The sequence below is a fragment of the Octodon degus genome, unplaced genomic scaffold, assembly GCF_000260255.1.
Source record: "Octodon degus isolate 3935 unplaced genomic scaffold, OctDeg1.0 scaffold00037, whole genome shotgun sequence".
NCBI classification, from domain to species: Eukaryota; Metazoa; Chordata; class Mammalia; order Rodentia; family Octodontidae; genus Octodon; species Octodon degus.
Genome location: NW_004524613.1, coordinates 12096875 through 12121239, shown reverse-complemented (window position 1 = coordinate 12121239; position 24365 = coordinate 12096875). Strand labels below are relative to the sequence as shown.

At 47.3% G+C, this 24365-nt stretch overlaps 1 protein-coding gene across 2 annotated transcripts in view; it reads right to left on the bottom strand.

Moving 5' to 3' along the window:
- Plcg1 (phospholipase C gamma 1) overlaps positions 1-24365 on the bottom strand; it is a 37651-nt gene that overhangs the window by 9299 nt on the left and 3987 nt on the right. Inside the window, exons 2-16 of one of the 2 annotated variants that reach the window (XM_023714809.1) lie at positions 7659-7811; positions 7454-7547; positions 7240-7287; positions 3190-3274; positions 3018-3101; positions 2755-2789; positions 2484-2559; positions 2300-2401; positions 1968-2086; positions 1804-1889; positions 1610-1730; positions 770-938; positions 502-624; positions 314-415; positions 46-233 (exon numbers count right to left, since the gene is read on the bottom strand). In XM_023714809.1, the coding sequence (XP_023570577.1) occupies positions 46-233; positions 314-415; positions 502-624; positions 770-938; positions 1610-1730; positions 1804-1889; positions 1968-2086; positions 2300-2401; positions 2484-2559; positions 2755-2789; positions 3018-3101; positions 3190-3274; positions 7240-7287; positions 7454-7547; positions 7659-7811 (1585 nt within the window). The remainder of the gene's footprint in view (positions 1-45; positions 234-313; positions 416-501; positions 625-769; positions 939-1609; positions 1731-1803; positions 1890-1967; positions 2087-2299; positions 2402-2483; positions 2560-2754; positions 2790-3017; positions 3102-3189; positions 3275-7239; positions 7288-7453; positions 7548-7658; positions 7812-24365) is intronic. The other variant, XM_004630912.1, reaches the window with a different exon arrangement.

Genomic DNA, 24365 nt, shown 5'->3' with positions numbered 1-24365 from the left:
TTAGTCTGGTGGTAAAAGTCAAGCACACAAACAGGGAGTAGATACCAGAAGGACAGCGTGTAGTCACCCACGAAGGTCTCACTCTCTCGCACGAGAAAGGACCCATCAGGAGCTCCGGTCTCGATGCAGTACTCGGTGAGCAGGCGCTCAGCGATGTGTCGTCCATCTCGTCCTGCCCCAAGCTTCCCATGAAACCACTTCTCATTGGAGTGCAGCTCTGTGCTGCCACTGACCTGTTAAGGGAAGAACAACAGCAAAAATGGCATAGATTCAGCCCACAGCTCCAAACCAGCCCAGCCCTGGTTCAACTCACCTCTTTGGGCTCCTCCTCATCCTCATTGCCCTGGTCACTGCTAGTCTCCTCAGAGTAGTAGATCTTGCTGCTGGTCAGAACAAAGTAGTGGGGATACCATTCCTGGAACAGACCAAAGAGGGCCTGTGAATCAGAGGCCCGTATCACCTTGTCCCACCGTGCCCAGCCCAGCCCAGCCCAGGCCTCACGTGATTAACAGGGTCCTCCAGGTAGAGGATGCCGTTCTTGATAGAGTTGCTGATGTCATTCTCAGAGTACATCACAGATGTAGGTACCTCCTCATAGGCACTGCCCTCAGCCAGTTTCTTGTGCTGTTAACAGGTATCACGCCAGAGTGTGGCAATGCTTGCCACAGTCCTAGCCCCACCTCCACACCCAGTACTAGACCTAGAGCAGAAGCCCTGGCCTGGGAAAGGGGCTAGGAAGTGGGTTCCTCTTACCACAGTCCACCCCTACCTTGATCAGGATCTTCCTCTTAAGCTGGTTTGGTGAAGGGAGCCCATCAGCAGAGATGTCCACAGGCTTGGTGAGGAGCGTGTCCCCAAGCACCTTCTTGAAGTATTGGGCCATGTTTCTCTGCTGGGCAATGCTGCAGTGGTCCTCAATAGACAAGATGACTGGGTACCTGGCGGGCAAGAGTGCAATGACACAGACCCTGTGATTCTATGGAGCACAGGCTCAGTCCAAATAATCCCTCGCAGAGCAAGGGGACCAGAAGCCAAGGGCCAAGGCACCTTGTCCAGAGCAGCTCTCTGAGAGGCAGCTATGGCTGCTGTTCTACAACAGGTAGCTATGGGGGCAATGGGAACCAAAGCTTAGCCAAGAACTGCAGAAAGAAGCCTCAGAGTTGGCCCAGTTATGCAGGGTGCCCACCAGTGCAAGAGAAAGGTGAAAGGGATGAAAAGCCTCCAAATGTAGCTATGGAGGTCAGTAAGGTTAAGAGGTCAGTAGTGCTAAATAGGAACTAGGAATGTGTCACAAGCAACACCGACAATTCTTTGGGCTATGAAGGAAAAGGAGCCTAAAGAAGACCTCAGCCTAAAGAGACCAAAGTTAAGGAAATGGTTTCTAAGGATAAGATGAGCTTGAATGCATTTCAGAGACTAAAGAGAAGGCTCACAAAGAGGGGTAAGTATACAGGAAACTGAACTTCAGAAACAATGGCTCCAGCGAGGAGCAAGGAGGGAGGTGAGGCCAAGAGGAAGAATAAAGACGAAGGCTGGGGAAGAGAAGGCAGAGCATGTGAGCAGCAGAGCTAGAGGCAAGCTTTCCCCTGGGTCTTCCACCGCAACTCACTCTGAGGCCACAAAGGCATGCTCCTTGATGGTGTGAAGGACGTCTGAGAACTTGATCTTGGTGGTAAGGGTGTGCCCATGGTAAATGACTGGCATCCCATCTGGACCATCCCAGCAGTCCACTGGGAAGCAACATCATTTTGGTCAAGTGGATAGGCCTTGCACTTTCCCTCCCAGCCCCTGGCCCTCACGCACACTCAATGCAGCGACAGCCCATCCGCAGGCAGCGGGCATAGGCTTCCAGGGAGGACTCGCTGGAGAACTGGTCCCCAGTCAGGTACCTGGAGAGGAAAGGAGAGGCACATGAAGTCTGGTGGCCCCCTTCCCTCCCAAGTAGGTGCTGAGAAAGCCACACTCACGTGTTGTGTGAAGAGGAGATCCAGTAGTGGGACAGAGGGTTGTTCATGGTATCTGGGCACACTGCATCCAGCTGGGAGTTCCACACACTGTTCTCTTTAGAGAACAGGAAGGTAACAAACTGTCCAGGAACAAATGGGGAAGGGAGAAGAAAGTAAGCCCAACATGGGAGAATAGAGTAGAAAAAAGTATTCAGTCTCTACTGGGCTAGGCAAGGTGGACAGTAGGTAGGAACAAGCTAGCATCTCTTAAGGTGAACCCAGTTTTTAAGCCTTGATAGGTCTGACCACCCCATCTATTATATTGAACAAAAGGGGTAAAAAATGGGGCTTACCTCATCCAGGAAGAAGTAAGGCTCCTCGATCTCTCTCAAGGGGTCACGAAGGAAGCTCAGCATGAACTCCTGCACCTGGAGCCGGTCAACAGCCCACAGCTCCTGATGAGGGTGGAGGGAGGCATGAGAAAATGATGTCCCACTTCTTGGCCCAACACCCCAGCTCAGCCCACCCCAGTCATACCCCCTGGTACTCCAGGAGGAACTGCTGAAACTCAGGAAGAGACACTCGGCAGAGCTCTGGCCGCTCCCCAGACCTGCTAGGAGAGAAGGTAACTGCCTGGCAGCCAGGTAGCTGGCATGGCTGACAGACAAAAGGGGTCCCTTAAAAGGCAGAACCCAGCTCCTGCCCGGCACAGCTGGCCAGATGGTCTGCCATGATTCTTCCTCCCACTGCTTCCGACCTAGAGCAGGAGCCACCCAGAAGAATCCCATTTCCATGCTTCAAACCGAACCTCAAGGTGCTGGTGTCCAAGAAGGGAAGGTCCATCTGCAGGAAACAGAACCTGGTCAGGGAACAAGCCCTGGGAGGCCTTGTGGGAAAGGGACTCTCAGGAAGATAGGCTAGGGCAGCAGATAAGATGGGCCTCGGGAAGGGAGCAGGAACAGCAGCACCCAAAAGCTCCCAGGCAGAAGGGTAGCAAGGTGGAGGCAAACAGGGTTAGGGATGGGTTGGGGGAGCAAGGACCAGGGCAAGGGAGGGCAGTGGCTCATGCACCGTCTTCTGGGCGCTGTACATGAGGCTGCGGTACAGCTGAGCAAACTGCCCGTAGGTTATGTCCCCACTGCGCTGCTCCAGGTCCTGTATAATATGAAGCAAAACTGCCTGTCAGGCCCTAGTTCAAAGGCTTCTGGACTCCCCTTCAGCAGACAGCCCTAAAGGTTCTTACCGTCAGCCGCTCTCGGAGGAAGCGCATGTTGGGGACCCGGTAGTTGACCTGAGATAGCATGTTCTTCAGGTCCTTGGCTGATATACTGAGAAAACAGAGATAACCCCAATGGCCTTACCTAACTTCTAACTCTAACCTGTCAGCTGAGATCACCTAGGGCTGGACAGAGGTAAACAACCCTATACTGGGAACCTGGAGTCCTGATGGTAAAACTGCATCAGAACCCATGGTGTGATCAAGAGAAACCATGGTGTGATAAAAGTCCCTTCCTTCCTTTTTTTTTTTTTTTTTTAATTTTTTTTAAGATTTTTTTTTTTTTTTTTTATTTAATTTCATTTATTTTGTGTGTGTGGCCAGCTCAGCCCACCAGGGGGCGGGGCTGGCTGGCATGTGGTGCTGGGGGATTGAACCGCGGTCCCTGTGCTTTGCTTAGCTTGTTCTAAGTAGGTGCTTTAGACCACTGAGCCATCTCACCAGCCCCAAGTCCCTTCCTTTCTCCGGGCCTCAGTTTCCTTATCTAAGGGAAGAAAAACTATGATTCTGACAAGAGGTAACCAGGCTCAGCAAAGCAGGTCAAATATGGAGAAAAGAAAAGCAATCTTCATCCCACTCCAACCAGCAGTGCTTCAGTCTGCCCCTCCAGGTCTCGTTGGCTCGACTGAAGGCAATGCTTCCTCACAACTGCTTGGCACTTGGTTCCCTACCCCCTAACTACTAGAAACCTCACAACCGGCATGCAGTCCCAGCATCAGTCAGCACATAGTGCAATGGGATGGAGGGGAAGCAGGTGGGCCCACACAGCCAAACACCAATGCTAGTGACTAGGTATCGTCTTGGGACGAGACAGGGAATGGGCTCCAGAAAAGGTCCTTAGTCAGAGAGCCAGCATCCTTGCCCTTCAGGACTGTCCTGACCAGGACACAGGGCTGGGATGTGGATCTGGCAACAGGATGAACAAGATGGAAAAGGGAGACTTTCTCTCCTGAAAGGTAGTATCAGTGGAGTGGACTACATATACCTCATACCTCCTCCTTTGGCCTGAGAGTACAGTGGCAAACACCAAAACTCCGAGGGGATCTATTCTACATGAAGAGGTCAAATGTTGAATTGAATTCTGCCTGTACAGGGGTCATCTCACCTGACTTTCACTACCCCAGGAGGTAGGTACTGTCCAGGTACCCATTTCCCAGTAAGCCAACAGACAGCTTCTGATCACTACAAATAGGCTCTTTCTTCTGCCTTGTACTGCCTATCTCTTCAGTTGCTACCCCCTTTCTGCTGCTCTCCATAGCAAAACTCCTTGAGGTCACTCACACTCCCTTTTTGTCCTTGAACTGCTCCCTTTATATTGCTTGGGCACCCACTGGGCTGACACTGCTCTTTCCAACACAATGGTCAACTTGCACTGCCTTTTCTCCAGGGTTTCTTCTTCTCTAACTAGCTGCCACCTGGCCCCATCCCCAGTATGGGAGTAATCTGGGGTCAGCCACTGGACTTCTTCCCTTTTCTTCCTATACTTGCCCACATGGACGATCTCATCCACCTCCAAAACTTCCTATATCATCAATCTACTCCCATATTATTGTTCATTCACCTAACAACTCCACACCTCTACTCAAAGATCATAGAACTTATACCCACACTGAGCTCCTAAGCTCCCCAAAATGTGCTCCTCCCATGGTCTTCCCATCTCAGTTAATGGTAACTCCATTTTCTAGGTGTTCAAGCTAAAAAGCATACCAATTCTCAAATCGTCTTTCTCACACTTTGAACTCAATGTTAGTAAATTCTTTTTCGCTTTATCTTCAAAACACAATTTAACTCCACTGTCACTTAAAGACAGATCATGGGCTGGGGACATAGCTCAGTAGAATAAATACTTGCCTTGCAAGCGCAGGGTCCTGAGTTCAATCCCCAGTACCACAAAAATAAATATAAAATTAAAAAATAAAGACAGATCAACTAGACAAAAAGTCAATAATGAAATGTTAGAACTGAACCAAATTTATGAAATAAAAATGGACTTAGTAGACATCTACAGTATTCTACTGTACATTAAGATACACATTCTTTTCAGCTGCACATGGGACATTCTCTAAAACAGACCACATACTAGCTCATAGAACATGCTTAAGTAAATGCAAAGGAACTGAAATTATCCCATGCATATGATCTGACCATAGTGCAATGAAATTGGAAGTCAATGGCAAAAACAAACCACAAGAACTTCATAATCACATGGAAATTAAATGGCACCCTCCTGAACAACCCAAGGAACACAGATGAAATTAAATAAGAAATTAGACAGTTTCTACAATTAATTGATAATGATGATATAACACTCCAGAACTTATGTGACACAATGAAAGCAGCCTTAAGAGGGAAAATTTATAGCACTGAATACCCACATCAGGAAAACACAGCAAGCACAAATAAACAACATAATGATGAACCTCAAACTTCTAAAAAAGAAAGAGCAGGCTAAGCCAAAAGCTCACACGAAGGAGGAAATTATAAAGTTCAGAGCAGATATTAACACATTGGAGACTAAAAAACCCTACCAAAAAAATGAAAAGAAAAGAAAAGAAAAAAAAATCAATGAACTGAAGAGTTGGTTCTTTGGAAGATTAAATAAAATTGACAAGCCCTTAACCAATCTTATCAAGAAAAGGAAAGACTCAAATCCACACAATAAGGAATGAAATTACAACAGACCCTGCAAAAACTCAAAAGATCATCTATCTGTACCTACTCTGAAAACTTACATTCTAAGTTGTTTTTTTTTTTTTTTTTTGATGCACGGTCTCACTACACGGCTCAGGCTCATAGTGATCCTCCTGATACGTGCCTCCCTAGTGCTGGGATTACAGGCATGTACCACCACACCCAGACTCTATCACTGGCTCAGTGTGCCTGGGGACAGGGCCAGTGCAGCATATGGTGCCAGGGATCAAACCCTGGCCCATGTGTTTATCTAAGCAAGCGCTTAGTCCACTGAGTTATACTGCTGGCCCAGTTATACTGAGAAAACTCGTATTCTAATAAGATGGAAAATGCAGAATGGGCAGATTCCTAGATATACAAGAACTACCAAGCCTGAATCAAGAAGATATGGCCGGGGAGATGGCTCAGTAGAATAAGCACTTCCCTGGCAAGAGCAAGGGTCTGAGTTCAATTCCTAGTTCCGCCAAAAAAAAAAAAAAAAAAGAAGATATGAAAATCTTAAACAAACCAGTACCAATCAATGAAATTAAACATGTAATTAAAAACCTTTGTAGGTTTAAAGAAAAGCCCAGGTTTTGACAGATTCACTGTTGAATTCTATAAGAAATTGAGGTAAGACCTAATACCACTACTTCTCAAACTCCTTAAGGAAACTGAAAGGGAAGCAGTACTCCCAAATTCATTCCTGGAAGCAAGCATCACCCTGATACCAAAACCGGAGGGAAAGAAGCCACAATTTTTTAAAAAATAAAATCTATAAAATAGCCCAAACACAGCCATTTCCTACCATCATCACTTGGATCCAAGCTCTTTCACCTGAAGAGATGAAGCAACTCCTAACAGCAGTTCCTTAACAGTCACCGTGATCCCAAGCAGACTCGAAGTCAGGGCACATCACTCCTCTCTCCAGAACTCCCCGTAGCTCCCCAATGCTTGGGATGACCAGAGGGCCCTCATCACAGCACAGCAGCCTTATCTGGTGGTTGTTCCCTTATCTCTCCTTGGCACTTTGGCTGCCGCACCAAGCTTGAAAACTGTGTACTTCAAGGTATTCTCTCATATACTAGCAGCTGGCCTGACGCTCAGGGTAGCCTGCAGGCCACTCAGAGCCAGTTCTGCAAGTGCACACTTTGGCCAGGAGTAAAGCACAAAACAGACTCTTGCTAGCTTCTCTCCTCAGCTCTCACCAAAGCCCGTTTTCTGCAGAGAGCTGCCTGTGCCAGAGCTCCTCACCCCACCTAAGGCAGGCTGGCTCCTGGCTCTCCAGGAAGCCGCTCAAGGGCCAGACACTGCTCTGACTGTTTCCACCCACAGTTCAGCACCTACCGATCCTCACGATTGCGATCCACAGAATAGAACTGTTTCCGGAGCCACCTGGAAAGAGAAGCCTGAGGTGAGAGCCATTTCTCATCTTGGATAAGCCCTTGGTGAGGAGAGGTGCAAGTGGTATTTAGGCACATAAGGGCCTGAAGTGTCTGTCCCTGTTCCTGTAGCCCTGTAGGCTCCTAGCCCTGACCATATCCAGTGCAGCTGTGTATACCTCTCAATCTGCAGGGGTGTAGCTGCCTGCATTGTGTCCTCCATCAGCCAAGTTAAGCCCTTGATCCACATGTTCACTTCATCTTCAGACGTAGCTATAAGCAAGGATAAGAGTTAAACTGAAGGCATGTACCTCCTACTGAGCCACAGGCTGGCAGACCATCCCCTCATTCATTCCCTACCTCCTCTAGGCCCCTAACTCCCACCTTGCAGGCTCAGGGTCTTTAGGCGGAATTCCATTCCATAAAGGATGACAAAGCAGTGTGACTGATCTGGCCGGAAAGCAGGGTCTTCTTGATAGCGATCAAAGTCCCGTGAGGTCTTCCCTGGGCGAATTTCTTTGATCTCACGAATATCAACTAGAAAGGTAATGAAAAAAAAAAAAAAAAAAAGAAAGAAAGAAGGTAATGAAGGAGCTGAAGTGAGGATGGTGATTTCTAGAGTCAGCTACAAGGAAGACAGCCTGGTTTCCCCACTTATTCCCACACTCTCTCTGGGAAGAACCACAAAGAAAAAAACCCTCTTTTTCCTTCCTTAGGAGCAGAGCCCAAACCATAGGCATCTTAGGTGATGAAACAAAGCTATGTTGATCTAAGGATAGACCTTTGCTAAGGGTTAAGGGGTGAGATGGGGCACAAGGAACTCTGTGTGGGTGGCACCCATTCCCCATCTTCATTCCTTTGTAGAGAATACAGGCTACCTGATTTGACCTAGAAAAGGACCTATGGGGACCCAAGCTTCCTGCAGACAAAGCACACACAGATCTGACTGTAAGTTCCAGGAACAGAGCTGGGCAGGTCCAGATGGGCCTCAAGATCCCTGGGAGAAAACAGGTTCATGCCCAGAGAACTGGCATATACCTGAAATACCCCACACCCTAAAGACAGCAGCACACAAGCCTCTGTAAGAGGCCTGCTTCTCCTAAGGGAGTGCTGTCCAAGCACAAGAGCCATCCTAAGCCTAGCCCACTATGCTGTCTGGGATTACTTTCTTACTGTAGCTGTCAAGAGCCCTTGGCTGCTTCTCTTGCCCTCACACAGCACAAACTGGGGAACTACACAGGCCTGAATGGCAAATGACCTGCCTTGGCCTCTAACTGGACTGAAAATGCGGCGTAACTCAGGGCTGCCTTCTCATTAATTTCTCAGTTCTACTTTTACCATCTATTAAAAAAAGCCCTGATTCAGTTTCTCTAGAAGGCAGAATGGCAGAAACAAAACAAAACAAAACCACCAACAAAAACACACACAGGCTCTGGGGTAAGACTGCTTGGAATAGAATCTTAGGTCTAACTCATGTTAGCTGTGTGATCTCAGCAGAGGGATAACTCTATCCCCACTGTTTCATTTGTAAACTGACAAAGGAGCATCAGGAGGATATTCACAAGACCAAAAGTGCTACATAAACGCACCAGCACTTTGTGTGGGATCCGGAGGGAGTTTTGTTCTCTGACCAGAGCTTGCTCCAATGCAGAGGATCTCATCCAAGACCTGGAGAAGGCCTGACATTCTAGCACAAGGGGGACTTTAGCTATGAACTCACACTATCCTCCAGGGTTAGCTGGGACACTGGACAGAGGGCAGACATGCCAGCCCAGGACAGACTGAGGGAGGGCCAGGTCGCTAGGAAGAAACTTCGCTTAGCTAATTGAAGGCTAAGAGCTCTCCCTGAGCTCAGGCACCTCTTAAATGCTCTAACCCAACATACATACCCACATGCATAAAATAAAATTAAATTAAATAAAATGCTGTGACCCTACACTGGCCTAAAGACTTGGAGCTCTGACGAGCCCCTAGCCCAAGAACCTTCCTAGCCCACAGGGCCCACTGATGTGGCTACAATGTCCTAACAGCTAAAACCCTGGCTCTCTTTACTCCTATCTTGTCCCTGTAGTCACAGTGGGCCCCATCTATCCCACCTGGAACATTAATAGCACTTCTGGCCTTATCCCTAGCTCTCCCAACACAGCAGTATTGGTTCTTCCCACATCCCACTCCACCTCCCCCCTAGGAAAAGCCCTCTGGCTGTCACTGAGCTGAGAGCTCAGGCCCCCACCCCCTGATCTCAGCAACTGCTAGGCCCCACCCCTCTGACCTGCCCTGGAGGCACTGCTCACTCCCCTCCCTAGGCTGCCCCCACAGCTAAAGAGAACATGCTTCCCTACAGCCTTGGAGTCCTCATGGTGGGGGCTGAGAGGTTTACAGCAGCAGAAACAAAACAAAACCAGACTACCCTTCACCTCCAGTCTCCTGTCTTCTCTGCTCCATCCAAGAAACCCAAATCTGCAACCAGAACAGCCCGTGCTTCCCGTCTCCCTTTCATTCTGCTCTGGGCCTAGCTCCATTCGCTCAGACTCCTTTCTCTTCAACCAAAGATCCAATCATTCTCTTGCCACCTCCTGCAGTTACAGAAATGGAAGCTGCTCCTCTCCCTCAGGCACAGCAGAGCATCTCCAGTGCTTGCTGAATGAACAAAAACAAAACAAAACCTAACAGGAGGCACACGAGTGGAGGGGCAATCAAAAGGGGATAAAGTAAAAATGAGATGTTATACTCAGGTAGTAAAAAGGAAGGGAAGAACTGCATCATAAAGACTCAGCCTGTGAACAAAAGTTGTCAAGCATAGGCGAAGTTTTCATCAGGGAAATGCCCAGATCAGAAAGTGCAGAACCACCACAACCTGTGCCTTTTGAAACAGAAACCAGCATGCTCTTCCTGTGTAGAGCTGTTCACCCTTCTCTTCTACCTTCTTACAAAAGGTGTGTACACACACAAGTGCATACAGACCAGGATCTCCACAGTCCACAGCAATGGCTTGCCCTTCCACTGTCCACTGGGTACCAGGTAACTCTGTAACAGTGGGGCTACTACTCAGCACGTTACTGAAGAACCAGCCCAAGGCCTGCTGCCAGGCCACAGGGAGCCACCTTCATAGTGTCCTCTGGAGACAAGACAGACAGACAGACAGACAGACAGACAGACAGACACACACACACACACACACACACACACACACACACACACACACACATATGCATGTGCGTGGAGCCATCAGGTCCCAGGTGAACTGCATGTCCTGTGTTCCTGCATCCCCCCTACACAGACCAGGCTGAAGGTAAATCCCTGCTTGAGATAGGGACCAGGCAAGCAAAGAACAAGACCCGCCAGGCTTCCAAGCTCCCACTGTCCACACCTGCTCCCTTGTTCTTTCTTCCACAAGAAGACACTAGTCAGGCCCTGATGGACTACAAGTCCTTCAAGCCAAATGCACACTCAAAAGGACCTAACCTGGCAGCAATTAGATGCTCTACCAGGGTCTTGAAAGTACATCCTGTACTATCTCTACCCCACCCCCATCCTCCTGCCTCCCAGAACAAATACAGCAGGGTTTTCATTCCTGACACCCAAAGCTGGTCCCCCAAGAACTGCCAGCTTGAGAAGACTCTCCAGTCAGGTAGGGCTTCTGTCCTAGTTGTGGCTGAGCTTATCAGACCCCAGAACTCAGGAACTCAGAGAGCAGAGAGGGCTACTAAGAACAGGGGAAGCACATCTTGTACCTGGAGTCTGTAGCCCAGAGTTCTCACCATGTAGAACAGGGGAACAGCAGAGGAAAAGAAAAATCAGAGGGCTGGGGAGGTGGCTCAGTGGAATAAGCGCTTCCCTGGAAAGCACAAGGGCCTGAGTTCAATCCCTGGTTCCGCAAAAAAAAAAAAAAAAAAGACCCCAGGGAAATCCACCCAAAACTCAACAACTTAAGGGGGCCGGGGAGATGGCTCAGTAGGATAAGTGCTTGACTGGCAAGCGCAAGGATCTGAGTTCAATCCCCGGTTCTGCCAAAAAAGAAAAAAGAAAAATCAGTTACTGAGAGGACCTTACTATGTAAGAGACAGGGGAGTGAAAAAGAGAAACTGAGAACAAGGGAAGGATTCTATAACCATCCCAGGGAGCCACCCCACAGAGAGTTGACTAAGGCCCCATCCCCAGGTGCACCCACAACTGAGCACATCCAGATCAGCACAGCCTATGAGAGGTTCCTACAAGTTCATCTGTCCAAGAACCAAGGGCCAGAGAAGGCCTAAGTATGCTGTTCCAAATATGCCTATGGCAGTAGCAAGACAAACTGCCTGGAGTAGTGAGAAGGACCCAAACTCTTAGATTTAATCTCAAAACACTGATGGAGAAATAAACTCAGCCCCTTGTGGGGGTGGGGGTGGGGGTGGCGTTACTAGGGATGTTACTGAGCTTACATCCCCAGCCCTTTTTATTTTTTGAGACAAGGTCTCCTGAAATCACCCTGGCTTGAACCTGAATTTTCTATCTTTCTGCCTTGGCCTCCTAGAGTGCTGGGATTATAGGTATGGACTATGGCTCTCAACTGGACTCTTTTTGAGGGGCTTTGAGGAAATAAAGGACTACTTACCTATGTGCCAAGGGCTAGTGTCACATGCCAGCTCTGAGGACTGAGAACCCCTCCCCCCTTATACAGGCTAGGCAGCTTTTGGCTCAGATGGAATCTTGGGGGCTCTGCTCTGCTCTCTGTCCTAGTTTAGATCTGTCTCCTCCAGCTCTTTCAGGAGGCCTGCACTGACCATTTGATTCATGAAGCTGTCATACCTAGCAAGGAGATCCATAGTCTTAAATTCCAGCTGTGATGCTTTGGCAGTCCCATGTTCTTTCAGCCTTAATTTCTTCATTAGGAAACTGGGATTTTTTTTTTTTTTTTTAACCTCAGAAAGATGGTCTGAGTGCTGGCTTTGCTGGGCACCTCATGCCTGCCTGCCTGTCTAGTGCTGTTGATTTGGGGTCTACAAAAGACAGGTGAAGAGACAAATGTTTGTCAAAGCTGGGCCACAAGGAAAAAAGAATCCAAGCAATATTTCCTCAGCTCAAAATAGGATCTCACAGAATGGGGCACTGCATGAAGAATGGGATTTTGGGAGCCATACATTCAGCTCCACATATGTTTGCTGTCAGGTGTTGCTTCCTGAGCCTATGGCACCCCCAACAATCTGAGGCACATGCATCCCCTCCATCTCAAATACAGTGGGGTAGAATCACAGGAAGGGCCCAATAGGCCTGAAATCACAAAGACCAAGTTTGTCATTCCTCTGGCTCACCATACATAAATGAAAGCTTCAGGCAGGGTCTAACTGCTAGGCACTTTCCCTACACAAAGACACCTACCCAGGAGTGTCAGTCCTGGCCCACCTACCACTCTTAACTTCAGATTTTTTCTTTTTTGGTTTTATTAGCTGAGATAGGGTCTTACTATGTATTTCAGATTGATCTTGAACTCACTATGTAGCCTATGTTGGCCTGGAACTCACAATGATCCTCCTGCCTCAGCCTCTCAAGTGTTGGGATTATAGATAATATGGGTTTTGGCTTTTTGACAAAAGGAAATGTGGTTGCTAGCTGGCGTTTGAGGCCATCTCTAAGCATTAAGGTAAAATACTATAAAGAGAATTTATAAAATCAAAGTTTGCATGACCCAGTCAGGGACTCTGGAAAGGACCCTGTTACTTTTGCATCTCTTCTCTTTCAGGCCAGACTCCCAGTCTGGTATCATATTAGACATAATGGCAGTCACTGTTTCCTCATCTGAGCCACAGAACAAATCCCAAGTCCCCTGGGAGTTGTGAACAGAGCTGACTGAGAACCTACTTCTGCAGAACAGGCCCCACCCCTGAGAAAGCACTGACCCACTGGGTAGCACAATCCACTGGGCAGTCAGAGGAGAGGGTGATATCAAAGAGTCAAACTAAAAGATGGGCAGCAAGTCTGGAGCTAGTAAAAGGAGAGAGGATAATGCCCAGCAAGGACTGAGTGCCATCTCCTTCAAAGGGTCAACTCTCCTGTCTTGGACTTCTTTTCCTGCCCACTCCAACCAACATTAACCTAGCCAGCAGCTCTCCCCCTCCCCAGTGCAGTGGAATGACTACCCTGTCCAGCAGAAATATATGCACACTAGCAGTGTTCATGGAGCCCAGGCAGAGTTCCAGGATAGCAGGAACCCTAGGGAAAAGAAAGGAACAGTAAAGGTGGGGCACTAACCTGTTCTTAAAATTCCTCAGAGCTCACTCCAGGGAGCCAGGCAATCGTTCCCCAAAAGAAGCACAGGAGACCAGAAGTGGAGGGGACCCACCATGTTTCTACACCACATTTCAACCCCAAAATCTTACATTAGACTCGATCTTGTTGGAGCCTGTTCTAGTGTGCCCTGGCCTCAACAAAACCATTTCTTGAACTGCCATGAAGACAGAATTCCCTTACATGAAGGTCATAGGGTCATGTGGCAAAGGGAAAATGATGCTGGGCCAAATCTTCTTTCCCATTCCTATACAGCAGCTGCAGCTATACCAAACCAAAAGTAGCAGGGGAGGGGCAGTGCTCCCTTCTCAGGACAGAAGAAACCCCAGTCAAACTGTAGAGTCCAGGTTACATCCACAAGGGAATTCCCCAAACACCTGACAGCACCCATGACTGACTTAGCATCCGGCCCCTTTCCCATCTTGGTAAACAGGAAGACACCATTCAGATGAGATCTGTGAGATTCTCCTCCATGGGATCCTGTACAACTATGAATTACTGCTTAGGTCACAGCTACACAGGATCTTCATTAATACATGTGTTACCGGGTTAGGGAGATGGCTCAGTAGGATAAGCGCTTGACTGGCAAACGCAAGGATCTGAGTTCAATCCCCGGTTCTGCCAAAAAAAAAAAAAAAAACATGTGCTACCTAAAGTTTAGATTCTAGAGGAATTCCTGGATTTACAGCAATAAGGAAACAGAGGGTTTAAAAGGTTTTGTCACAGTCACATAGGAACTCATGGCTAACTGGGGTCCTCTGGTAGTATCCACAAAGCAGCCACTAGCCCTGACATCATGAGAAAAAGGAGGGCAGCTATAACAGTGAGCCCTCATGCCACCCAGCTAAGCAAAACCTCTTCCTCGGACACTAGTTTATTCTCACTCACTCCAGAGGTGTTAATGTCTGGGCTCCAAAGGAAGAAGGGGAAGGGAGTCCCCACTCGGAAAACTCAAAAGCTAGAGGGCAGCACAGCAGTTATCTCCTGGGCTTTTTTTTTTTTGGTGGAACCGGGGATTGAACTCAGGCCCTTGCACTTGCCAGGGAAGCGCTTATTATACTGAGCCATCTCCCTGGTCCCTTACTGGGCTTATTTATTCCATCATCTGATTAAACACTGACAAGGTATCTATTTACTCCATGTCTCGTGCTGGGTTGGGTCCTGGGGAAACAGACCAGTAAAGCATTTCTCTTTTTGTCCTGCCTGGTACAAGAAGCAGATGAGGAAGCAGATAACTATGAAGTCACGCTCAGTATGGCAACAGGGAGATATCTGTGGTGCTGAATCGATGGGACGCAGATATGGAGAGCTTAACTGTGCACATTGGGCTGAGGGGGTCCCAGAAGCCAACAGACTGATATGGAAAGCCTACTGTGCTACAGGAACAGCATGTAAAAAGCATCATGGATAAGAAGTGAGGAAAAGTGTGTCTCCAGAGGCCTTGACCACTGCAGTAAGGGGAAGGTAGCAGCAGAGAGAGGTAGCTTTCTTTCTTTTTTTTTTTTTTTTTTTTAATAAAGTCCAGAGGACTCCTGAGATCTTGAAAGGCCCCAAAGAATACCTCTCACAGTACATTAAGGTTACATGGAGGATAAGAGTCTGGGTATAAGTCACTTTTCTTTCATTCTCTTTCTTTTTTCTTTTTTTCCAGTGCTAGGGATTGAACTCAGGATCTTGTGCTTGCCAGGCAGGCACTTATTCTACTGAGCTATCTCCCCAGCCTCATCCTCTTTTTCTTTTTTCTTTTTTGGGCAGAACCAGGGATTGAACTCAGACCCTTGCACTTGCCAGGGAAGCTTATCCTCTTTCTTGACTTCAAACCCCACTCCTACTTGAAGCTCTGCCTTGATTGATTGATTGACTGATTGATTTGTGGTACCAGGGATTGAACTCAGGACCCTGCGCATGCGAGGTAAACACATTCTACTGAGCTATCTCCCCAACCCTCTGCCCTTGTTTTATCCCACACAATCTTGCTTGGGTTTTCTACGGCCTTGTGAGCTACATGCTTACCCCCCATTAAATTACTGGACTTTTTCAAGGCTCAGTAACTCAATTGGTTTGCTGTTTTCCTATTCGAGTGTCAGCCATGCTATAATTGTCTCTTAACCTCTAAGCAATTCACCACAAATCTCTAGCCTCTAAGCTTCAGACCCTACAATCCAAATGCATACCTCCTACCTTCACCAGTCATTCTCAAAAACACTCTAAGGACAACCCTTAAACCAAATACTATCTTCTCTTACCAAAACTCAGGTCTCTTGCCATGCCCCTTGGGTCAGCTAATATCATCACCACTTAAAGAGGTACACAAAATACAAACTTTAGAATCATTATTTACAGTCTTTTTACTCACCAGCCCCAATCCAATTCCTCAAGATCTAGTGAACACCTATGAGAGCTATGCCAGGTACTGAAGTGCTATACAGGTATCTCCAGGAGCCTGAATACTGGTATGGCAGTACATGCCTATAATCCTAGCACTCAGAAAGCAAGTCCCCGGTTCCACAAAAAAAAAAGAAAAAAAAAAAAAAAAAAAAAAGAAAGCAGGCTGAATCAGAAGGAGAGCCACAAGACTAAGGCCAGCCTGTGCTACATAGTGAGCTTAATGTCAGCCTGAATTACATAGTGAGACCCAAAAAATAATCTTTTATTTTAATTTTTTTAAAGAAAGGGCTAGTTTTTAAAATTTTTTTAGAGTGTGTGTATATATGGCTGGCTCAGCCCATCCTTGGCGCAGGGCTGGCATGGTATGTGGTGCCAGGGATTGAACTGTAGTCCCTGTGCCTGCCTAAGCAGGCACTTTACACTGCTGAGCTATCTTGCAGACCCCCCAGAAAGAATCTTGAATGTGAGAGGAAAGAATAGATTTGCACATTATGGTGAATGGTTGATATTAAACAGAGTCCTGACACAAAAGCCCTGAGGAGCTGTGAAGCAGAGGGTAAGGAAACTACCCTCTTGGTAGAAAGAGAACAGCATCTCATCACTCATTTCTTACACCTTTCTTTACTTTTCAGACATTTGTACATTTATAAGAGCCTTACACAAAGCACAAGGGCCTGAGTTCAATCCCCGGTTCTGCAAAAAAAAAAAAAAAAAAAGAGAGAACAGAGCAAGCGGTGAGCTCCCCTTGACTTCCTGGGATGACCCAAAGTCCACTGAGTTTCCAGTGGACAGGAAGACCATTCCAAAGAGCCTTACACAAGCTCTTAATAAGACTGGTTTCATCCTTACAAACAACACTATGAAGCTGGTAGTATTCACTTCTCAAGTGAAAAAACTGAGCCTAGAGATGTTAATGTACTCACACAAGGCAGCAACTGGTGAGCTGCAGAGCCAACAGTATTGCAAAGCCAAGCTGCCTGCACTCCAGGCTTGGCTCTGTACTGCCTCATTCAGGACACCTGTGGGAGGTGGCCAAACACGGCCAATACAGATAGAGGGGAGGATGGAAGGACTGCAGTCTACGCCACGCACTGCTGCTTTGTGGCAATCCTCACAGTAGTACCCACATGCGTATTTCAGGCTATCTCCTCCACTAGAACGTAAACTCCTTTGAGGGTATAAACAGTTGCCTACCATCTTCATTGCCCCATGCTTAGAAAGAACTTAAGTATTTGTGGGGAAAAAAAAAAAAAAAGTTACTGCTGCTTGACCTGTTCCTGCTCACTAGAGAAATGAGACCTTACCCTCATTGCCCGGGATACTTGACGGTCATTCTCTGAAAATCTGTCTCTGCAGGACCCTCCAAGAGAATAACACATGGCATGGGTTAGAAGGGGAAAGGAAAATCTGGAGTCTTCCTTCCACAATCTGAGGTACAGAGATAAGTAGAGGGGAGAGCAAAAGCCTTTCCCTTGTGGAACTCTTGAGCCCCCAAGCTCCCACTGTCTCACACCAGGCCCTGGAACCCTACTTTCTGTTTATGATATGCTATCTCTTGGGGTGAAGGTGGGGCCCATCTTAAACCTCAGAAGAGTAAATAAACTTCAATGACAAAAGGAAGTCATCAAATCCCAGGCCTACTCGATCAGATACCCTGCCTCTGCAGGTCCCATGAGGCTTTTACATTCTTAGAGCTACATGATCCAACCTTCCACATTACTTGGCCACACTCTCTTGGGGCCATGACTGCCCAAGCCACTGTATCTCCCTTTCGCTTCCTGGTAGAGCAAGGCCCCAAGGAGTGATACAGTTCTAAGCTCATGCCAAGGTAACAACTCACTGCCTTACTAAGAAGCACAGTTCAGAGGCTTCAAAAATCACATTCCCTACTGAGATGGATGCCTTGACATTTTTCCCTCTCCACTTTAATTCCCTAATTCAAGCCTTTTGAAATAACTTCTCATCTCAGATTCCTCTAACACACATCTTTGCCTGGAGCTTCATACTTCAATTCAGGCCAGTTCTTAGGCAGGATCAGGGCTGCCTCTTCAGAGGAGTCTTAATACCCAGGCATTCTGTCTTCACTGGAGAGGATGCTCTTCTTCCACTCTTGAGGCCCTCCACAAAGTTCCTGACAAAGTGACACATGTTGCCTTTTCTAACCTCCTTTGTGGATATGCTATGAGCTCCCAAGGAGTCCACAATCCCAGCTGGGACTAACATGCTAACACAGGTATATTACACTCAAGTTATTGTGGTAAGTACAGGAAGTGCTCTGGATGAGCAGTGCTGCCCCCAAACATCTGGAATATCAGGTGGGGCAGGGAGAGTATCAGGTGGAAGGTCAGCAAAGCCTCAGAGAAAAGACCATTAACCCCTGCCTCTGTTGACACCCAGCCTGCCAGCTGAGTGAACTGAGCTATGTTTCTTTGTTGACTTGTCTCCAAGTAGGCTGAGAAACCTGTGGGACCTGCAGCCAACTAGGGCCCTCCCTCCTCTCATCTTTCCTAGGGTTAGTCATTCTGTGACCTCAGGCCCACACTCTCTGGCCTGAGGCAGTCACTCAATCCCACGAAGCTAGAATTTCCCCACCCTCATCTACAAAGCCAAAAGCCAGTGTGATCAATGCTCTATTCCTACCACAGATAAGGACAAATCAAGAATACTGTGAAACAGGGGCATGCATGACCTCAACAATCCCTTTCCTCCTGACATTTCAACTCAGCCAAATCCCCAAGTCTCCAAAAAGCAAGAAGCCAACTTCAAAGTGAGCTCTCCACCTGGGCCAACTCCTCACCCATTCCTGCTAAGGTCTAGAGCTTCACTGAGATATTTTACCCAACAATGACACGCAGTTAATAGAGTAGGGAACCCATGGAGCAGGAAGAGTTGCTACAGAAAGAACCAACTTCCAACTGGGCCTGTGGGCTTAGCCTATAGCACTGGGCACCACTGTTTCCTGCAAGCCCTGGACTTTTATGGATTTATGCAATGTTCACCAAATTAAGGACTATTCCACCTCACAAGTTCCTAGGATCACCTTTCTTTGTCCTAACTCTTCTATGCCAAGACTGGGCTTACTTAATGAGATATCAGTCTTCTGTAGGAGAAAGCCTCACCCCGTTTACATCCTGAATCCTGCAGAAGCCAGGGCCACCAGCCAACACCAGGGCCAAGACCGGAAGGAAGCAGCAGAGCCTATACACAAAGCCTACATGTGGGCTGTAAAAGGAGCGCCTCCCTACTTCCCCCAGGATGAGCCTAGTTCCTGGGAGGTGAAGTACGGAGAGAGACTTGTGCCTACCACACAGACACTGCAGCCACTCAAAGCTCTGCCTCACACCACCTCAAGAGGAGCTCATCTTGCAAGGAGGGGTATGAGAACGTAAAGGCTGCCAGGAACAAAAGTGGAGATTTTCCAAGCCCCATCTCTTGGGACTACAGCCTTCACCAAAGCAAACAACTCAACCATCCCCACTGCCTCTCCTCCAACTCCATAGTATTCATACTTCTTTCTGTGCTTTCTGGGGGCTAAGTGCACTTCTGAGCAGCCTTCAGGTGCCTGGTTCCACTGCCCAGAGGCTCCAGCACATGCAGCAAAGAAGCTCTTGGGTAACATGATGAGAGGCAGTGAGCTGCTCTAATTCTAATGGCAGGATGCTGTGTGCACAACAGGCTAGTGGCAGCTTAAGTAGGGGCATTTCCTTGCAGGTAGATTACAGTTAGGTAAGAACCTCGGTCTGGACACAAAGACACTTTTTTCAAAGATGTCAGCCATGGCAGTATCAACATAAATGAAAAGTAGTCTGTTCTACTAAAGTAGCAAAGCCACACTGGCGCAACTAACCATAAGTCACAGAAAATCTTCCCAACTACTGTATTTCAGACCCCTCTCTATCCTCATCTCATTTAACATAAAAGACAAAAGAAGCTTTGCTGTTTTAGCCATGGATGTATGGGTCATCTATCATTACAGCCTGCCCTCACCTACCGTGAGTGATAAAGAGTGTCCTCATGCTTGTTTCCTCCATAGCACCTGCCATACCCTGTAATTACTTCAGTTTGGCCATTGACGTTCTTTCTGGCTATGTCTACCCTAACTTTATGCTAACTACTGGACTCCACAGTGCTTAGCATAGTAAACAGCACAGGACAGAGCCAGGAAAGCACAGGTGGTATGGTGCTTATTCAGTGAGCCACTGAGGCTCAATTTTAAAAGGAAGGAGTAGCTATGGAAAGCCAACCAGGCTAGAGATCTACTATCTCTGGATCAGTCAGAGGCAGGAGTAATCACAGGCAGTCTTGGCCTGAAGTGCCAAGCAAAGAGGTCTACGACACATGGTGTGACACGTGAATGAAAGAACACAGAGCACACACATGTTGTGGAGTCTGTCCTAAGAGGTTCTCAGGAGGTTCTTCTCAGAGTACTTGTGGCACTGAGCCCCCGAGTCTCCTGTTTTCCTATAGAAGTGTACGTATACTGTCACCATGAGCCAGGAAGAGAAAAGTCTGGAGCACAAGCTCTTCTGTCTCTCACAACAGCTACTACCCACTCCCTCACAGCAGCTGGAGAAAAGGTCTGGGTGAAGCCACACATCTTGATGAGGGTGTTAGGAAAAGATGAAAGCAGAAGATACTCTAGAATGGAGGCAATGAGTCCAGCTTGTCCACAAACAGAAGCCTGAGCTGGTCAAACATATTTGGCCACAGGGCAGAGGAGAAATTAAATATCTTGGTTCCATTAACAAGAAAAATAACACCTATGGTACAATTCATCTTGTCATTTTCTCCAAAATGAAAAGTAAATGAAGACTATAGCAGAAATCACAAATCCTAGGCTCTGCCTTGAACCTGCTATGCAACCTCACCCATGGAACCTTGGTCTCCTCCTAAGAGAAGGATAGTAATTCCTGCTTCCCTGGACTCGTGGAGCTTTTGTTCCATTAGCATTTAATATACTATGCAAATACTAAAATTTTTATGTCCCTTATCTCTGTGTAGACTCGGGAAGTAAACAAACAAAACAAGTAGCTAACAGGCTCCTAGGCAGTTGTCAGAGCAGCCACTTGTGGCCATGCATGGCCATGGAAAGAATGGGAGCTCTCAGGTTAACTAAGGTAAGAGTAAAGTAAACAAATACTTAAGTGCCACCTATGCCAAAAGCTGTACTGGGCACTTTCACGTAAAATCTTGCCCTTATAAAATCGCAGTAGATTAGCTTGAAATTATTCTTGTCGGCTGAAGATCAGCTTGATAAGTTGAAGTAACTTGTCCGGGGTCACAAAAGAGCTAAGATTCAAACCTAAATATGAAAAAACAAACAAACAAAAAAAAAAAACCCCTAAATATGATGGCTCTTGACACAAATCTCCAGACTGTCATGCTCAACACTTAGTGCAACACTGCTGCTCAACAGGATGGGACTATCTGGCCAATGCTGCCCTAGACCACTCCTATTACCATTTCTCTCAGAGTCTGATTTCCCCAGGGCAGTGCTGGCACACTGTTCTTCTCCACAGGACACCCTGGAATGTAGGCCCGAACATTTCCTTCCCTGTTTCCCAAACAGTTCTAGGACTTTCCTTAAGATCCACACTGACTTCTATGGGTCTAAGAGTTTGAGGGTAGTGTGTCTTCTAAAATGAGGCTTTTGTGGTCTTAGGTCTCACTTCTCTGCAAAGTACCATCTGTGGCCTCAGTGAAGCCACATACCACTGAGGGTATGTGGGGAAGGGCACAGAACGAGAACAGATGAGTTAAAGAAAATAGATGGATGCAGATGGGGGCAGCAGAGGTAGACTTATCATCACTCTTGGCTGTGGCATCAGATCATTTCCTGGAAGACAGGGTCTTCCTACTAGCATACTCAGATAACTTAGAAATAAGTCAATGTGACATCTATCACCTAAGCAGCTGCTACTACCCACTGTCCCATCTCCCTACAAATGCCTGTAGTGGGGAGCCTCCTCACCCTGTGGACAGGTACCAGCCCCTTGGCACAAGAGGGTATGCCCCATCTCCTTCCCACCAAGTCCTCCTGGAGACTTAATCCTACCTCTTTCCTATCAGAGATCCACATATTAGGCAAGTATACCACCTCACACTTATTGCCAAGGACTTACTCCAGATTGTCATTTTTAAAAAAACCTTTGAAATAAATGCCATTTTTGCTATTCTCTTTTATAGATGAGATCAGAGAAGTAAAGTACATGCTCAAGATTATGAAGTATTAGGGCCAGCCAAATAGCTCAGCAGATTAAAGTGCCTGTAAGCAGGAGCATCAGCTGGGGGTTCGATACCCAGGGCACGCTGAGATGGTAATTGAGACTGGATGTGGTGTTGTGTGCCTGTAACCACAGCTCTTGGGAGGCTGTACATAAGAATAAATATCTAGTCCAATCTAGTAGTGAGACCCTGAACAGCCCCTAGACCCTTCCCTAAAAAAAAAAAAAAAAAAATTAAAAAATTACAAAGTATTAAACTGTACAACAGTCAGATTATAACCCTGGCAGCCTGAGCTCACAGCCTAAATAACTACTAAACACTAGTGTCCAGCCTTGGCCCCTCTCCCTTCTGCTACTGCATCTCTGCCCCACCTCAGTGAGGTCTTGTCAATGCTCCTCTGCAAAGCGCCACAAACTCTCTGGCCTCTCTCCCCAACATCAACCTCACAGACCAGCGGTACAGCAGTGTCCCAGACAGAGGCAAGTCAGTCTCACTGGAGCCTCTGCTTACTCCTGCAGCTAATAGGATGGAGCCTAATCCACTACTTAGGAATGGGTTAGACACCCCCCTCCAACATACACACCCCAGGGTACCCTTTACCATCCCAATCTTGTCTCTACCATGTCAGTGTGTTCCCTACCCCTGCATAGAGTGACTCTCAGTCCTTCCAACTTGGCATAGGCAAACTCCTCATTCATTCAAGAGTCAATTCAAAGGTCACGTCTCCTGTGTTATACTCAGAGCTCTTGGTACAGACCTGATGATACATAATACACAAGATCATAATCACATGCTCCCACGTCTGTCTCACGTAGGAGCTCCTCAAAGGTACTAACCATGGCTTAGTCATCCTGTGACCCCTCAATGCCTAGCACTGGATGATTAAAAGATGTACAAAAAAAACAGTAATTGAGCAAACGCCTCTTGTTCCAAAGGGCCACCAAAGCAAATTTAGTGGCCAAGATCTCCAAACTCCAATTCAAGTCTGTGCATCTATGTAGTCATAGTTCTAGGATAAGCTGGAAATTGGGATCACAGCACCGGACATGCTAAGTTTCTTTGGTCAGCTATGAAATAAGCCCTTTTTCCTAGTTTCACAGGAAACAGAACCCCAGCTGGAAACTCACACACCAGGGCAAGCCTGGGGTGATTAGGAAACGCTAAGCGGCCTGACTTCCCTGGAAAAATGACAGTCAGACAGGAAATACACAGGCAGGGATGGCTAGCTCTGGAGATTTGGATATGTGCTCTTGCCCAAGGGGAGTAACCAAGCAGCACAAAGGAACCCTTCATGACACCCACCTGGTGCACCCCCAGTGTGGTGGGCCTAGCCCTCACTGCAAGCCTTTTGGTGAATTCTTCTCACTATTGGATACCCACAGTTACAAGGGTCACATCCCTCATGGAGCCTACTTGCTCTAAGGTGGGTTAGCTATTCTCTTCTGCCATTGCCCCCTCATCAAAGGTACCACTCAGAACTGCTGTGTGTTTTAACTTTCAATAGAGGCAAGGTCCCATTTCTATTCACTGAGAGAGCCTGGTATCTAGTAATATTTATTTACCCATGAGCCCAAGATAGAAGCCTGGGGCTCTCCATGTTCCCACAGATGTGCTTGTCTAGAGTACCTTATGGGAGTCACCACCTGAAGCTACTGTATTAACAGTGAACCTCAACCAAACCAACTCACTAAATATAGTCTGAACCATCTCAGCAAAGAGAGAATAAGATTAAAAATAAAACCAGAGTCTGGAGAGGCTGTGGCCATCTTGGGATATAGAAGTTGAGGTAGACTTTACCCATAAAATGGGTCTAAGCGCAAGCTCACATGGGCAAGGCAGACCCCTGGGAATGGGAGGCCAAAGGGAGAACAACCCGAGAGAGCATAGCTGAGGTTCTGGCACACACTGGTATTAATCACTCCTTGTATTTCCATTTCCTCATTTATAAAATAGTGATATTCCTGGTCATCCTGCAGAATCATTGTGATGATTAGCCCAGAAAAAGGGTGAGAAGTCTCCTTTAGCACTCAACGGAAAGTCTGTAATTGTTTTTTATGCACCAAAGTCTACAACATAAAAAGCCAATGCTAGGGGGCTGGTGAGATGGCTCAGTGGTCTAAAGCACCTACTAAGAACAAGCTTAGCAAAGCACAGGGACCACGGTTCAATCCCCCAGCACCACATGCCAGCCAGCCCCGCCCCCTGGTGGGC